The 15,870-nt window shown below is 46.1% G+C and overlaps 1 protein-coding gene across 1 annotated transcript in view; it reads right to left on the bottom strand.

Moving 5' to 3' along the window:
• T265_13839 (hypothetical protein) overlaps nucleotides 1–13,928 on the bottom strand; it is a gene marked incomplete at both ends in the record, with an annotated part of 56,905 nt that extends 42,977 nt beyond the window's left edge. Inside the window, 7 exons of the mRNA XM_009170817.1 lie at nucleotides 4,831–5,045; nucleotides 5,948–6,130; nucleotides 7,481–7,612; nucleotides 11,793–11,977; nucleotides 12,481–12,613; nucleotides 13,446–13,527; nucleotides 13,864–13,928. Of these exons, the coding sequence (XP_009169081.1) occupies nucleotides 4,831–5,045; nucleotides 5,948–6,130; nucleotides 7,481–7,612; nucleotides 11,793–11,977; nucleotides 12,481–12,613; nucleotides 13,446–13,527; nucleotides 13,864–13,928 (995 nt within the window). The remainder of the gene's footprint in view (nucleotides 1–4,830; nucleotides 5,046–5,947; nucleotides 6,131–7,480; nucleotides 7,613–11,792; nucleotides 11,978–12,480; nucleotides 12,614–13,445; nucleotides 13,528–13,863) is intronic.
• Between the last annotated feature and the right edge of the window lie 1,942 nt (nucleotides 13,929–15,870).

The raw sequence follows: 15,870 nt of genomic DNA, 5'->3' as shown, positions 1-15,870 counted from the left end.
TCGGACGAAAGAACTTCGCCGTGTTTGGTCACAGTTCAACATACGGTTCATTTGCATTGGGTAATTAGCCGATCGGTTTAAAGCGAGTGGCTTCTACCCGAACGTGATGAACAGGTTTCATGCATACAGGCTCGAGGAAATCGGTTGAAAGGGGGGAATAGCCCAGTTTGTTCTCATGTCTCTGAAGAGTGGAGGTGATCGGCCAGCTGTTCTCTAACAAAACCCGTGGATAATCGAGAAGAGGTGAAAGCGATAATGCAGAGTTGTTTGCGACCAACTCGAACTAAATGGCGACACACTATTGGACACGAAAGTAAAAATCTCACTGCCACAGAGTCCTTTAGCTTCCGCGGACGTCCTTTGAATACCGACTCACCAAAACTAACCTTCCATCAGACGGAGGTTTGACACCATAAAGGACACTACTCACATGTTTCGTTAGTAGTAGTATACGTCGCCACACCCTTTCTTTTCGAAAATTTGCATGTGTGCCACTGATCAACGATTTGTCTCAGTTATACTAGCCTCGGAAGCTGGTCTCCATACGGTACCCATTCGGGCATGTCGCACCATTTTTGTTTCACCCAACAATGTGGGTCTTTCGGCTCCTAGACACGAACACAGAGAATAATCTACCAGATGAGGTTCCATAGCGTCGTATTCAGAGCTGGGAGCACAACCATCGCCAAATGTCGATGTCACAAGGTCAAAATAGGTCGGATAACCGCGTAGAGGATACCGGAATATGCTCTGCAGAACTTAAACTGGTACAGGCTGATCCGGTTGGTGGTAGGTCAGACCACCATCATGACCTTTTGCGAAGATCATCACTCGAGGCACTAGTCAACACGCGACAGGATGTGCTTCGCATGATGATAACGGGACGAGTGGCATGAGGGTTGATCACAATGCTGACGAGCCACAGGTGACCAAAAAAGTTGTGGCTTCCCGAACCCGGGAAACTAGGGGTTCGAAACTCCTAACTTCAGTTTGATGAGATGCGCACCGCTGATGATTCTGGACGGCACCTGTACACGCAGTGCTTCTCAGCTTTTCGGGCTTCACGTGCACGACGAGACCCCAATTGAAAAGTCTCAAATTCTTTCACACCCACAACAGCATAGTTAGCCTCTTCCAGGGGGTGATCCCCGAAAGTTTTCAAAATGTTTTGCTCTCGTTGGAATCCGTTGAGACCTGAGCCCCAAGGGTTCTTTCGACGTATCGCAGAGCGGCTGGGCGTAGTATGCTAAGATTGGAGCAACGTAGTCCTATTGGTTAGGCAGGTATCGTGAGGCGATTGCCGCTCAGTTGTAACGATGCCTACGTGCCATGCCAGCCGAAGGAAACACAAGGGCTGGAATACTGCTAGGTTGCCCAAGCCTGGACAATTGGAAGTGCAGAGTTTGGGTTCGATCCACGCGACTTTCAGTCAGTAAGCCCACACCTTGACCAGTGAACTGTTTTAAACCACACTTTCCAGCTACCGGCTGTTGGTTAACTTGTCCCGTAAGTGGGTTATGGCCCACCGCGTGGCCCATACGGATTGGAGATACGCGTCATCTGCGAATTAGATTAATGTCAACGGAAAACTCAGGCAGTCTCCGATCCGATTTGGTCAATCAATATAATCACGCCAAGTTTGTTCACAACAGTCTCCTCACAAAGAAACATCCAGACGCATTGGGGACTTCATGAACGAGGACTGAGATACCACTAACAAAGCTTGACAAAGCAGCGGGAATAGTACTTATGAACGGCGATGACTATCTCAGAATCGTTGAGCTGTAACACAGTGACTGGCTGCCATGCGACCTGAAGGAAGCCCGAGGGCTAGGATACTGCCGGGTTGCCCAAGCCTACACAGAGGAAGTCGAGAGCTGAGGTCAGGTGCGAACCGCGGACCTTCCGGTCACTAAATTAGCGCTCTAACCACTTGAGCGATCTCGCCCCAGAAAGATAATGCAGTTCTGGAATGATACCGCAAAATTTAACAAACAGTAAAAGACCGGATCCGAGAAACTGAGCTAAAACTGCTTCAGTGGTTAGAGCGCGAATCTACCGACCGCAAAGTCCGTGGTTCTGCTTCTCAACTTCCCCTGTCTAGGGTTGGGCAACCCGACAGAATCCCGGCCGTCGTGTTTCCTTCTGGTGGCATGACAGCCAGGCACTGAAAGAGTGCTGCAGCTGAACGACAGACTGTTTGAAACGCCCAAGGAATGAAGGTTTAATTTCTGAAATCTTATCCCAACGCCTGAAGCCTGGTGGTACCACGATTTCGTGACTCAGACTGCTTGAAACGCCCAAGGAATGGTTTAATTTCCGAAATCTTATCCCAACGCCGGAAGCCTGGTGGTACCACGATTTCGTGACTTCATGGTCTGCCTAAGTTCATCGGAAAAATGTACCATTAAGAACTATTTTGGATACGTGTAGTGATTGATCGAGATGTTAGAACCCCTAAACCGACATTTATATCGGTACACTCTCCGTCACACTTTTGCCTTTGCTCTTTTGACGTAACCTCACTTTTTACCAAAATCCCACTCTTGCAGTCTATACATTTTATCCGTGATTATGTTGACTTCACACCTTCAGTCCGCACCGTCTCCTTAAAGGAACTGCTCCTTCGCTGCACTTTTAACGTACATTTTCAATCTGATTTCACACTTTTACCGACGGGATGGCCCAAGAGTTTAGAGCGCGAATTTACTGACCGGAAGGTCCGTGGTACGAACCTGATGTTTGCCTCTCGAGTTCTCCTGTCTAGGCTTGGGCAACTTGGCAGTATCCCAGTCCTCGTGCAACCTTCGGGTGGCATGGCAGTTAGGCAATGAAAGGGTGCCACAGCTGAACGATTTTTACCGACAAATCGGTGGAGTTGCCATGGCCTCTTCTCTTGCTCGCTTGATAAGTGACATTTTTGTGGGCGAACTGGAGCTCGGTCAATTGAATGGGGAGATCAGACGTACGCACTTTTATCGAAGGTACCTAATATCAAACGGTTCCGAAACGGATGCTCTCCTGACCGAATTCAACCGAGTACATCTCTCCATTTTTGTGAAACCGCAAATGGCAACGTTCTCCACTTCCTGGACGTCAAATTAGTCAAACTTTCCACGGGTTCAATTCACAGATCTGTTCACAGAAAGCCCATGCGAACAGGACAATGTACAAACGTCCATAGTTTTGTGGGAATGAGGCAGAAACGAACTCTGCTGATACACTGGACTGTGAAACACAGCCTATCGTTAACGTGCTCCAAAGACTATCCAGAGATTTATGACCGAGAAAATATCCGAACGCCCTATCCAACCACCTATCACGACCGTTGAAATAAAACCAATCTACTTAAGGCCGATATGTTGGCACACAGTCAATTGCCGCTTGTTTTAATCCCTACAACGCTCATTTCCGCCTGGAACTCTGCGGTCTTGGTTTTCAACCAACCCTTTGCTTAACTCAAACCCCAAAGACAAGATGCCAGTCCTCACCCAGAATATGCTTGTGTATTTTTCATCCCGCTCTTGTTAAGCAGGCACGGCAACTTTCGAAGAAAACACGTGAGCATCTCTCTTGCCGGAGCACCGTTCAGGCGAAAGCTCAATCGCGTCCCACTCACTGGACACCGGGCATGCAGCCATTTCAAACGAGTCAATTCATCTCATCTGCCGAGTACCCAATAGACTGTCAGTATCGATCCGGAGGATGTCGCTACACATCTGCGAAACCCGCTGCTGTGCTGTCAAAAGCGAAAGCCGAGTCTGCCTTGGTCATGTGACTCGAATCAACCGGCCAAGTCATCCAACGGCCTTGTAGACTGTCTCACGGCATCCAATCCGATGCGACTTGGGGGCACCGACAACCAATCGTTCGTGTGTCCACGTTTTTTTTAAATTTTTTTCACTAACCAATCGCTGCTCCTTTCATTATTTACCCCTATTTTTATCATTAGATATGTATTGATTTGGTGACTAGATCCCGACAACTTTATTGTTCATCACTGTGTTCTTACTTTGGAGATGCGTTCAACATTATCAACACTAAGTCTGGGAAATCGACTCAAAACGTTGAGGAGAGAGCAGCACTAAGGCATAAAGGATGTATCAGCCCCCGATGGCGGCCAGTGACATTATACCCTGGACGGCTATTCGTGGTCCGAATGCCACGCCCGTATCCTGACTGCTTCTGCCTGGGCTTGAGAAAACTGAGAGTACATCGGCCGTCGTGCTTTCACCAGGCGGCATGGAAGTTAGTCACCGAAAGGATATTACGGCTGAACCGTACTGTTGATCAGCTGCTCATAGATCAGCTCGGGTTCCGCAAGTGAAACGGGTTTATGGTGATCCGTCGTTTCTCAGTGCCGCGATTTTTCCCTAACTGACGCGAGTATTACCGACTGCAAGGGGGTCACGTTCATTGAACTCGCGAGATCCAGCAGTCCCGATTGATTCCTGTAGCCCAGCTTGACAGAAGAGCTAGTGGGGAGGGGAAAATCGGTCTATTCCAGTAGTTTGATCCCTGAAATTTGCTCATTTTTGTCAAACTCGCAGTAGGATTGCGATCATGGGAATACAGGGCTTAAAAGTGGATAGTAGTTGGTCGCACCAGAGGTGTGGGACGATAAAATTGGTCAAACACGTGAATAATTTGGGAAAAATCGATTTCTGGTTCCATTCACCAAAACCTAGTGTCGATTCAGAGTGCTGTTCTCAACTACACGTGAAGAGCTTTGTAGCATTTGAAATAAAGTACCTTGTTTGGACAAACAACTTGATCACCGTAAGCGCAGAAATCAAGGAGACACGTGATGCGACCGCTAAAACAACTCACCCATGGCAATCTTCTCCGGGAAAACCGACAGGAAAGGCTTGAATACTGTGAGGAAAGTAGATCTGTACAGTTCGGGCGAATCGAATACCGTTGACCAAAGAAATCAACTCGTTGGAGATGAGATCACTCGAAAATACCAACAGGGAGCGTTCGATGTGTTTTACGCGCTCCAACGAGGCGATGAGCAACCGGAGATTGTCCAGTCGGGAATGAACCTAAACAAAGTCCGGATGTTCGGAGAAGGCAGATTTAAAACAGACGTTGTGGGTTGCTTGTCACTTTGTACATCAACAGCCTGTTGCTACTAACTAGGTCACATGTGTAGCCCATCTGATGAGCTGGAACCCGTAAAATTTGGCATTTATGGGTCGGATCATATCTTCCTTAAGTAGAAGACAAACGTCGCATCATTCTATGTGGTACGATGCGATTAAAAAAGCTACCCTGAGCAAGATTAGCCTACTCATATTCCGACAAAAGTGTACGTCAATCTGTACTTGGAGGTCAGAGTCCATTAACAGAGGTGAGATGACCAGGCTATCGGAAGAAAACAGGTCTGCTAGTTACTCGAATGTGCCGGTCCATGTGTAGTAACCCCCCAAAAAGAAATCATCATGACAAACAGAGGAATTCAGCCTTTTCGACTTTGCCTTCGAGGGAAGGCAGCATCGCTGCTTCCATAAATATGGACATGCTGGTCGCCTGGGGGAAACACCTTACTGCCTTCACACTCCTGTCACAGAGGACGCTCCAACTTTATTCACAAACAGCCTCGTAGTACGGGGTCTCGCTGCTCCCTTTTGGCCCTCCTGGCATGATTGCACCTTGTGGAACGAAGTTCCAGTCCGTGTAGCCCGCAAAATCTTCGCAGCACTCAGGCCCGACTGCCACGTCAAGGTGGCAGCTTTCAGGTCGGGGGATTTAGCCTCTTCTAGGGATGATAGTTTGAATTCAGGGAGGGGGCAAATCCCGTCGTCGTGAGTGATGCACACTACGGAATCCAAGGAACCAGCCGGTTATTGTAAAAAAAAGTCCAGTTAGTTGAAATCGACAGTCTAAAGACAACGACAGCGTAATCCGAACAACACACTGGAACATCACAAAGAAAGTGCCTCACTTGAATGACAAAGACAGAGTCTGGGAATGCGTCCAAATCTGCGTGACTGGGCGAGGGCAATCGTCCGAACAAATCCTCGTTGCGAACGAGCTGATGACGGTTGGCCAACTGAATAAAGCTGGACAGTGATGTGTTTTCAGGAAGAAACTCCTTATTCATCTTGTCGGCCCTGAGAGTCTGGTCCTGGTTAGGAAAAGAAGAGATCAGGAATGGATGGGAACATGCGCCCGCAAAATAGTATAGTGTAGTACATAGTATGATAAATAAGAATGGCAGCAAGACAAGTGGTCTTTGCGTTTGGAACTTTTCATCGTTCAAAGTCTCTTGAACTCACATCAGGCCATTCCAGGGTTACTCTTGAGACGCTCCAGCAGTGATTTCGACTTTAAACGTTTTTCAAGCAATCACCTGCCGATCGGGCAACTCAGAAAACGCGTCCTATGATCTTATGTAACATACACACACGCCAACAATTCCACATGCCAATTTCAGGGCCGTGTGTGCGTGGCGGGCTGACTGGGAACCAAGACTGACTGTCATCTGCCCTCGAATTTTATTAGAGCCTCGTTTAATACGAAACAAATGAGTCAAAATAAAGAAGACAGATTCCGGCCAGTAGTTTAAAGGCAACCGTTCGAAAACGAGTTGAGTGACTGATCAACAGTGTGCTTAGCTCGCACATACACAGGATGTAACATCAGTCATCCTTCAATCACAAGATCCACACTCGTATTGATTGGTTGCTCGAGTGAAGAGTTCTCGGATGGGAGGTTTGGATTGCGGAAAGGGCGAGATGGCCCAAGTGTTTAGAGTGTGGATTTACTGACTCGAAGGTATGTGGTTCGAACCCGACCTCTGCCTCTCGGCTTCCCCTGTCTAGGCTTGGGCAACCCGGTAGTAGTACAGCAGCCCTCGTACTTCCTTTGGGTGGCATAGCAGTTAGGCACCGGAAGAGTGCTATAGCTGAACGATTTTTTATTGCGGAAAGTTTGCGACCCAATGCATAGCTCCTGTCCCTATTCCCCCAATTAACAGTCCACCCACAGTGCTGTATTTACGCATCAATTATGCCAGCCCCCGCCTCCAATGCGCAGCTACCCACCCCACCTCCCCAAATCATCGGTAAACGAAACCGAGGCGGCTACAGACACTGTACGACAAGTACGCGGTTCTTGCAGCTGATTAGGATGATCATGATGATGATGAGACCCAGGTGAGTAGGTCAAACAGTCTTGCCACTCAAAGGTGAGTGGGCACTAGACTAAATCAATGGATACGTTCGTCAGTGACCGACAGGCAGTGACAAATTTGAAGCAAAATAGTCGTTGGTTTGACGGATAAGTCCGTAATAACCGATTGCAGAGGGTTTCCTATGCTGAGCGTGTAGGGGTCGCGTTACGCCCAGGGGTGAAACTACACACTACTGTCTGGTTGCCCAAGCCTAGACAGGGGAAGCTGAGAGGCATATGTCTGGTTCGAACCACGGATCCTTCGGTTAGTAAATTCACGCTCTAACCACTTGGGCCATCTCACCTCCAAAGTACGGGCACCGCCGCCGCCGGGATTCGAACCACGGCGCACCAGATGGTCGCTCCGCGCGCTGAGCACTACGCCACGGCGGCGACGAAACTGAACACGTGGAAGATAATCACGGAAGCTCTCAAACTGATTTCCTGACAACTGACTATGAGTATAGGAACTTGCAACCGCCGTTCTATTCCTCTTAATTATATTTTTCGGTCTACAATGATCAAAAATCACCAGATGACCAGCTGGACCTATCCTTTATCCATTCATTCTCGACTTGTGTTTTCAGAAGGATGTGAGCCACTCCCGAAAGGTGGGACACCATTCGCTGCGAAGTTATTTATTAGTAAACACGAATTAAGCAGTTACAAGCCATTAGACACGACTGTAAACATCTCATCTGCACAAAGGTTTGAAAAGTGAACATTCTCAAGCATCCCCTTGAAATCTCCTGGACGTTCACCAAATATCATACACTAGTGAACTGCAAAGCGGTTCGATAATTTCCATGGTAACCTTCACTTTCCATGCGAGGTGGAGCTCGGGCACCAAACCATAAACTACTCGTATGCTCCATCAGTAGTGTACACCATGTCTGCAAGAAGGCCGGGTGATCTAAACTCTATTTGGGGCGATTGCCTGTCCAAGCAAGTAACCCTAAAACGCATTCCATTAGAACAGTCAGATAACCTGTTGCGAGATGTTATCGGTTCACCTACCTCGTGATTGACAGTCACATATATCGTGAATCGTACAACACAAACGGCATGCAGAGTGTTGTTCTTCCACAAGGCTGCAAATATCTGTACGACAAATCAGTTACCAATGGCGTGGGGGGACAATGAGAACAAACCATCCCAACTGCATATGAATTTGGTTTTGACGGGAGCTGAATCTCTCGGTTCAACTATGAGCGTGCTGGGCCAGGCCACCTCATGTTTCACTTGGCACGATATTTGAGATATTGAAATATGTTGTCAATACACAACAGGCTACTCCCAAAGTTGTCAAGCAATTTTCAGCAACCTTATGAGTAGTTCCTTGCGTCTTGAAAATTACTGTGTCTATTAATCCGACGTGACTGTAGTTCATACAACGATACAAGGAAACCTTGCTAATGAACGTATCTAGCTGACGAACGGCGCCTGATATCAAAAACCCAAAGTATTAGGCTTCGGACCAAGTCAAAGAATTCACCTCGGGCGTTATTTTCGGTTTCAGAAACAACTACATTACTAGAACTCATTAGGTTTGTTATTGAAGGATCGCTGACAATGTCCGAAAGATGGTGGTCGCAGATATTCTCGAAACCGCAGCTTGCAAGCACTGAGGTTGGTAGACCAAGCTCACACCTCCAACGTGCAGGCTACGTAGTGGGAGACAAAGTGATGACAGCGAAAACGTTATCGATTCAAGCTGTCTACAGAGCTGTTGAATAGAGCTTCCGATTACTAACTGAAATTCTATGCATCGTTCAAGCTTACTCATTAATGGGGCGAGATGGCCCAAGTGGTTAGAGCGCGAATTTACTGACCGAAAGGTCCGTGGTTCGAATCCGACCTCCGTCTCTCGACTTCCCCTGTCTAGGCTTGGGCAACCTGGCAATATTCCAGCCCTCATGCTTCCTTTGGGTGGCATGGCAGCTAGGCACAGCTACAGCTGAACGCTTTCTTTCTTTTCACTGGTACCGTGTGATTTTCAGTTTGAATCAAAATGCTGCGAACTCGAATTTGACGAATGCTAACATCTCGTCACTCGTGTCGGTTTTGAATGTCGTGAGATTGTACGTCTGGATGGGATCTACTCGCCTGGGGTGTGGCACACTCCAACTTACTCCCCGATGCAACTTGTAGTCACAGTAGCTCCAAACCAACAAGATGGTTTCATTTGTCACGGCAGTTGCAGCACATGAAACGTAAGCGCCAGGTCCACATTCGCCTGTTTGCGTCCCATGAAGAAGCTCGAGATAGCTCGGTTGTTAGGGCGCGAACCTATAGACCGGAAAGATCCTGGTTCGAACCCAACATCGGCATCTCGACTGTTTCTGTTTTGGCTCGGGTAACCTAGCAGTATCTCAGCCCTCATGCATCTTTTGGGTGGCATGGAAAATAGGTGCCAAAGGAGCGTGAACGATGATGACGATGACTGTGCATTAGGAAACCGAGTTAAGGTAAAGTGGAGAGGCTGGCCATGAAGTATGGCTACTCGGCCAATGGAATCGAAATGGTCAACTTTCTGAACGCCGACTCTTGGGGCGAACACTATCCGTTTCGGGATCCATATCGAGAGAGCTACAAAGTGTGTGGAAGAAAAGGAGCTGTGTGCACCAAAAGAGTCTAGTGCGAGAAGGAGCTCCTTTAGAATGGACTGGCGACCGCGGTACTTCTCGCTTTCAAAAGTCCCGGAAATCGTGCCAGAACACTCAGCAAAGCTCAGTGCGAAAAATAGTGACACAACGAGTACCTCTCTTCGAGTTTGCGCTTATATAGTTCGCAAAGATCAGCTTTGGTTATTGATAATAGCTGTACTTAAAGTCTGACTGGTTCAATCGTGATCTATATTGCGTTGGCCGATTCGTGTCTCCTTTAGTAAAAGCGTGATTTTCCGCAGAATAAAAACTGCGAATGGTATGAGCGCAAAAGGATGGTAGTGCAGTGGAGCAGAGTAGTCAGTTCAACTACCACTTCTTGCATACAATGATGAATAAACATGTGGGGAATAGTCGCTCAGCTGTATGTGGGGAATAGTCGCTCCAGCTGTGACCCCTTCCAGTACCTAGCTGCCACACTACCCCGACGAGAGGACGAGGGCTGAGGTACTGATAAGTCCCCTGAGCCCTCACAAGAGCGGTCGATATGCCGAGTTTCAGTTATAACCCCATCCCTTTTGGTCGGTGAGGTCGCGCCTGAACCACTGAGCTATCTCGAACTCTTTACTGCACTTGAGGATTGTTAAGGGATCAGTACAGGTACCGAACAGAGGAATGTAGAATGTGAAAAGTTTTCCGAGCAGGCCACTAGTCCTCGGCTACAGAGACTGTTTTTTGCTGTCTTTTTTTTCGTGATGAAAAATCCAGATCCACCGTATGTTCTGCACAACTTATACCCTCGTGCCACACAAGAGTTGGATAAATAGGCTTTGAATCGTACTTGTTGAAACCTGTCTTTACTTCAGAACTTGATAGCTGGATCGATAGGACTATTTGCTCCGGGATTACTGTACTTACAAGATCGCTGTATGCCTCCATAATCCATTGAGGTATACTGGCTGGTGTTCGTGCGGCACTCGCAGAATCTCTCGTACCAGGCTGGGGTTTGGAATGTGCGCTTGTCCTACAGAGCCCATGTTTTGCTCTGGCAGTACGGCAGTGAAGCATCAGTGGCAACACTGATGTTGCCGTCTTTGATTATTATTATTATTATTATTATTATTATTATTATTATTATTATTATTATTATTATTATTATTATTATTATTATTATTATTATTATTATTATTATTATTATTATTATTATTATTATTATTATTATTATTATTATTATTATTATTATTATTATTATTATTATTATTATTATTATTATTATTATTATTATTATTATTATTATTATTATTATTATTATTATTATTATTATTATTATTATTATTATTATTATTATTATTATTATTATTATTATTATTATTATTATTATTATTATTATTATTATTATTATTATTATTATTATTATTATTATTATTATTATTATTATTATTATTATTATTATTATTATTATTATTATTATTATTATTATTATTATTATTATTATTATTATTATTATTATTATTATTATTATTATTATTATTATTATTATTATTATTATTATTATTATTATTATTATTATTATTATTATTATTATTATTATTATTATTATTATTATTATTATTATTATTTGCTCTGGCAAGCGTAACACTCATAGAAGACCGACCAACACATCCTCCTGGGTCTCCAGTTTGGGGGTTGGAACCGGTACGGTGACTTGTCTTACAAAAATGGCAATGCACTTGCGTTTCCCAAGAATCTCCACTACCTTACCGTCAGCCTTTTGAACCACAAGCCCTGGCTATGAACACTGATCTGAGGCTAACACAGCCCGCGTAAGCCTACGAACGTTACAACTAAAAGTATTCCCATGTCACATCAGCCATCGCGCGGTGTCACCACCAGCGAGGTCACCTGTGGCCTCTAAGAGAACCCCGCTTTCTAGAACTACCTCACTTGGTATTTGCGAGGGTTCCCCTGGAATGTTTCAAGGTTTACAAAAACCTCGAAAAGAACACTTACCTGCTTTTCTTTGTGGTTTATCGCCATGGATCCGTAATCCCAAAGCAAGACAATGTCCCCAGACCGACGAAAGGGATTGAATGTAGTTAATATTCGGAAATGGCGGAGAATGACATTAATCAGGCCAAATAATAAAACGAACAGGATGACATATGCTAAAGCTCGTAGCGGTTTTCTCATTAGTTCTGAAAAGGAAGCGGAAATGCGATGGACAACTCAACTGGATGAAAAACCAACATACATGGAACATGAAATACATGGCCCGTCGGTAAAAAAAAGCATCTTTTTAACGCATAGAGATTTGTCTAAGATAAAGCGGGTCGAAATTAACCAAGTAATCTTGGGGAGGAATTCGATACCATATATACCGAAATACACTACCAATCTATACATAAGGCCTGAAAATGGGGTTGACGGATACTCAAAAACTACGCCTGTCTGACAAGGCCCATGAGGGGCGAAGCCGTACGAGGGCTGAGATACTGCCAGGGTGCCACACCTAGACAGGAAGACGACTAGGGTCCTCAACCAAAGCCTTTGGCTCAAAAGCCTGACCGCAAGGCAGCGGTGTTGGGCTAGGAATGCAAGCACATTACCATTTTTACGGAACATGTCGCCATACATGTTCCAGTCCCCAACCTGGAGTGCCAGGAGACTGTCTTTGTCAGACCTCCACCCATGGACCAACCTGCTATGAGAGACTGTGAGTGTCGCGAGGAAACCCCCCAGTATAGCCCAATGGGTCGCCGAGGTACACAGACTCCCACACCACGGTAAGGTCCAGTATCTTCGTGACGGAAAGGCCGACACCAGTAACACTTCTAAGACATCGGTGATCAAAAGCCCGAAAACACCACACAGCATCATCCTCAAAGATTATACCTTGAAACCATACAATACAGCTCTTACTATATATATATGAGGTACGTAAAGACTTCCACAATCTCCAGTGATTCTCCTTGAATTTTAAGGGATATGTTCGCAGATGGCACGTTCTGAAGCAGGACTTTGCACTTTGAAGGTGCAAGGCGCATGTCGAAAGATGGTATGATGGTGGCCATTCTATTCAACAGAGATTGTACTTTGCTTTGGTCTTCAGAGATGAGGGCGATGTCATCTGCGTACTCCAGGTCGACAAGGCTCTCGCCAGCAACAATGTGAACACCGGGGTTTTGAAGACCGTCAGTGTTCGCCTCGTTAATTCATTAATGACGAAGTTGAACAAGAATGCAAAGAGTGGACACCCTTCTCTGACACCACTTTTTGTAGGGAAGGTTTTGGAGAGCTCACCATGCACTCTCACCCACCCAGAAGTATGTGAACATAGGAATCGGATTATGCTCAGACTTCTGGGGCATACCCTGTTGAGCAAATGTAGTTAACATCACTGATCGACCGACAGAACCGAACGCACTGTTGAAGTCAAGGAATACTACGGTTGTAGATCGTTTGTACATATGGCGTTGCTCTAACACTTGACGTGGTCTACACAGTCTCTACCCGCTTGAAACCCCGCTTGATTCCCACAGGTCAACATTTCGCTTGCCGCCGTCAAGTGACGAAGAATTAGTGACGCCAGAAGCCTTGTTGCAACGGGAGTCAAACTAACAACCCTGTGGTTACCATATTCACTAGGCATATTTACCGACTCACCCGTTGCGCCCAGTACAGTATATTCGTCCCAAATAGGGGCAACTCACCACCAGAGCGGGCGAAAGTCGCCTGGACCAAGAGACTGAGTAGAGATATTCACTCGGACATCTCAGAGGCTGAAGGGAGCTACATATTCACAGGCCACGCTTCTGTGAAAGGCTGACAGTCCAGGATGCAGATAGCACGCGGCCAAGTGAACTACTGTTCTAAGTACTGTGCCCAACTGTCTGAATGTTCTCCCTTGCTGAATATTAGGGCCATTCTGATCCCTGAGGGCTTCGCCGACAAAAAGATTTCAAGAACCGGTCGAACGAATCAAGTGGAATAACCCATGGACTTTTCCGGCATTTTTGCACCTTCCATTTCCTCGGTCTTTCGGATCCACCAAGCCGCCGGGTTTGCACAGACGCTGTCTCACCTGGCGTCGGATGATGCGTGGGGTTGGGCTGAGATTGCGGCCAGGAGGAACCATTCATTGAGCATCCAGGAAAGCCATGATCCTATCAGAGACCCAATGTTTGGATGAGACTGACTGGGTTGTACCGCAAACGGTAGCCCCGGTTTTAAGTAGGGCTTTGGATATTATTTTTAGATGGCCATTATTATCCGACGTCGTACAATCTGACAGGCTTTCGAGAGGGCAGTTATGATACGTCCGTTTGATTTCTGGGTCCATTAGCCTCTCAATGGCTAAGCGGGTGAGCGCGCTTTGCGTAGACCTGAAATGCGCAATCAAAAGTGGCGGATAGGTCCATGGTTGGAGTCCACGCAGGTATTCCAGAAGGGGCGACAGGTGATTACTGACTCTTTCCACCAGTAACAATGGCCTCTTGTATTCAGCAAGGCAAAGCAGCTGATGAAAACACGCGACGGCTGATGTGACATGGACGTATTTTTAGTTGTAACATCCGTATGCCTAGGCAGGCTGGGATAGCCTCAGATAAGAGAATTATTAGTGTCCTCAGCCAAGGGTTCTGGTTTAAAAGCCTGACAGCAAACAACGGATGAATGTACTTAATGGACGTGGTGGCAATCGTAAAACATAAAACAAACCCGCTTATTATTCTTTTGGACGGTATTTAGTGGCCACACGATGAGAATGGTTGTCAACCTATGGTTGTAGAGAGTCCGCTTCATGCCATAATTTAGGGTCCAAATCAAGACGGTTATGAAAAGGACTGTGTCGCAGATAAAGACAAATCTACCGTTTGTAACAGCAATCACAGAGGAATCTGCCTTCCCAGAACGAGCTTCCCGGAAGACAGGAAGAATCATTTAACTACCATCCGGTGGATATAAACTCACTTATCTAAAAAGTATTGGAGGATAACCACTGACAGTGTAGCCGCACGTCCCTCACAGGGTGCACTTCACTAGCAGCACAGCAACGAGTTAGTGTATGGAAATTATCGTTTTCTACAAAGGATCTCTAAAGGGTGGAAGCGAAATGGCCCAGTGGTTAGAGCGCGAATTTGCTGAAGGCCCGTGTTTCGAAACCAACCTCTGCTTCTCGACTTCCCTTGTCTAGGCTTGGACAACCTGGCAGTTTCCCAGCCCTCGTGCTTCCTTCCGGTGACACGGTAGCTAGGCGCCGAAAGGGTTCTACAGCTGAACGACTTTTTTCGGACGTCTCTGAAGGGCTTCATTTTGACCAAGAAGCTTCATTAGTAGTCATAGCTGTACATCTCCTCAAAAGACTGCAGCACAGGGAGCGACAAGGAAACACTCATCCATATCGTAATTCGAAGGTGATGGGCTGACAACCGATATGAGGTAAAGCTAAATTTAACCTAAGACCGGTCCACAATGCGAGAAAACTACTTCTGGGGGTATCTCTCAGGACAGAACGTCCACAAGTGTGCATCCTCTGAGGGTTAACGCAACATCTACAAAACGTCGGAAGTCAGCCAACAAAATTACCGAGCCCTTTCTCCTCGATCGGAAAGCTGATGTTTGAAACTTTCGTCTATCTGTGAAGCTCCCTAAAATTCACAGACCAGGATTGTACACAACAGTTCAGGGCAACGCTCTCTGTTATGGCGGCTCTGATAGGGCGACAGTGACCCAAACAAGCACCTAACTGTGAGCGTGTCGTGAATATTCTTCGTGCTCACATTATCGTTTTGTATTAACCATGCTTTCGCCTTCATTTTCAGCTTATGTACGTCTATTCTTAGACAAGTAAAGCGCTATTCATTCTTGTTCTCGCGCTCAATCAGAATCGATATTCTATTCGTAACAATTTACTTGTCTAAGAATACAATGGAACCGTTGCTGCGACCCAAGTGTTTCGACGCAGATCCTAATTCTCCAGACGCAACAACGCGTTGGAATCATTGGTTCCGAACCTTCCAAACGTTTCTGGGCACTGTCGAATCGCCCAATCTAAATAAACTCGAAACTCTGATCCATTTTGTGGATGCAC

Source organism: Opisthorchis viverrini, assembly GCF_000715545.1.
Source record: "Opisthorchis viverrini unplaced genomic scaffold opera_v5_113, whole genome shotgun sequence".
In the NCBI taxonomy this organism is placed as follows: domain Eukaryota; kingdom Metazoa; phylum Platyhelminthes; class Trematoda; order Opisthorchiida; family Opisthorchiidae; genus Opisthorchis; species Opisthorchis viverrini.
This window is presented reverse-complemented; position numbering and strand designations above follow the sequence as displayed.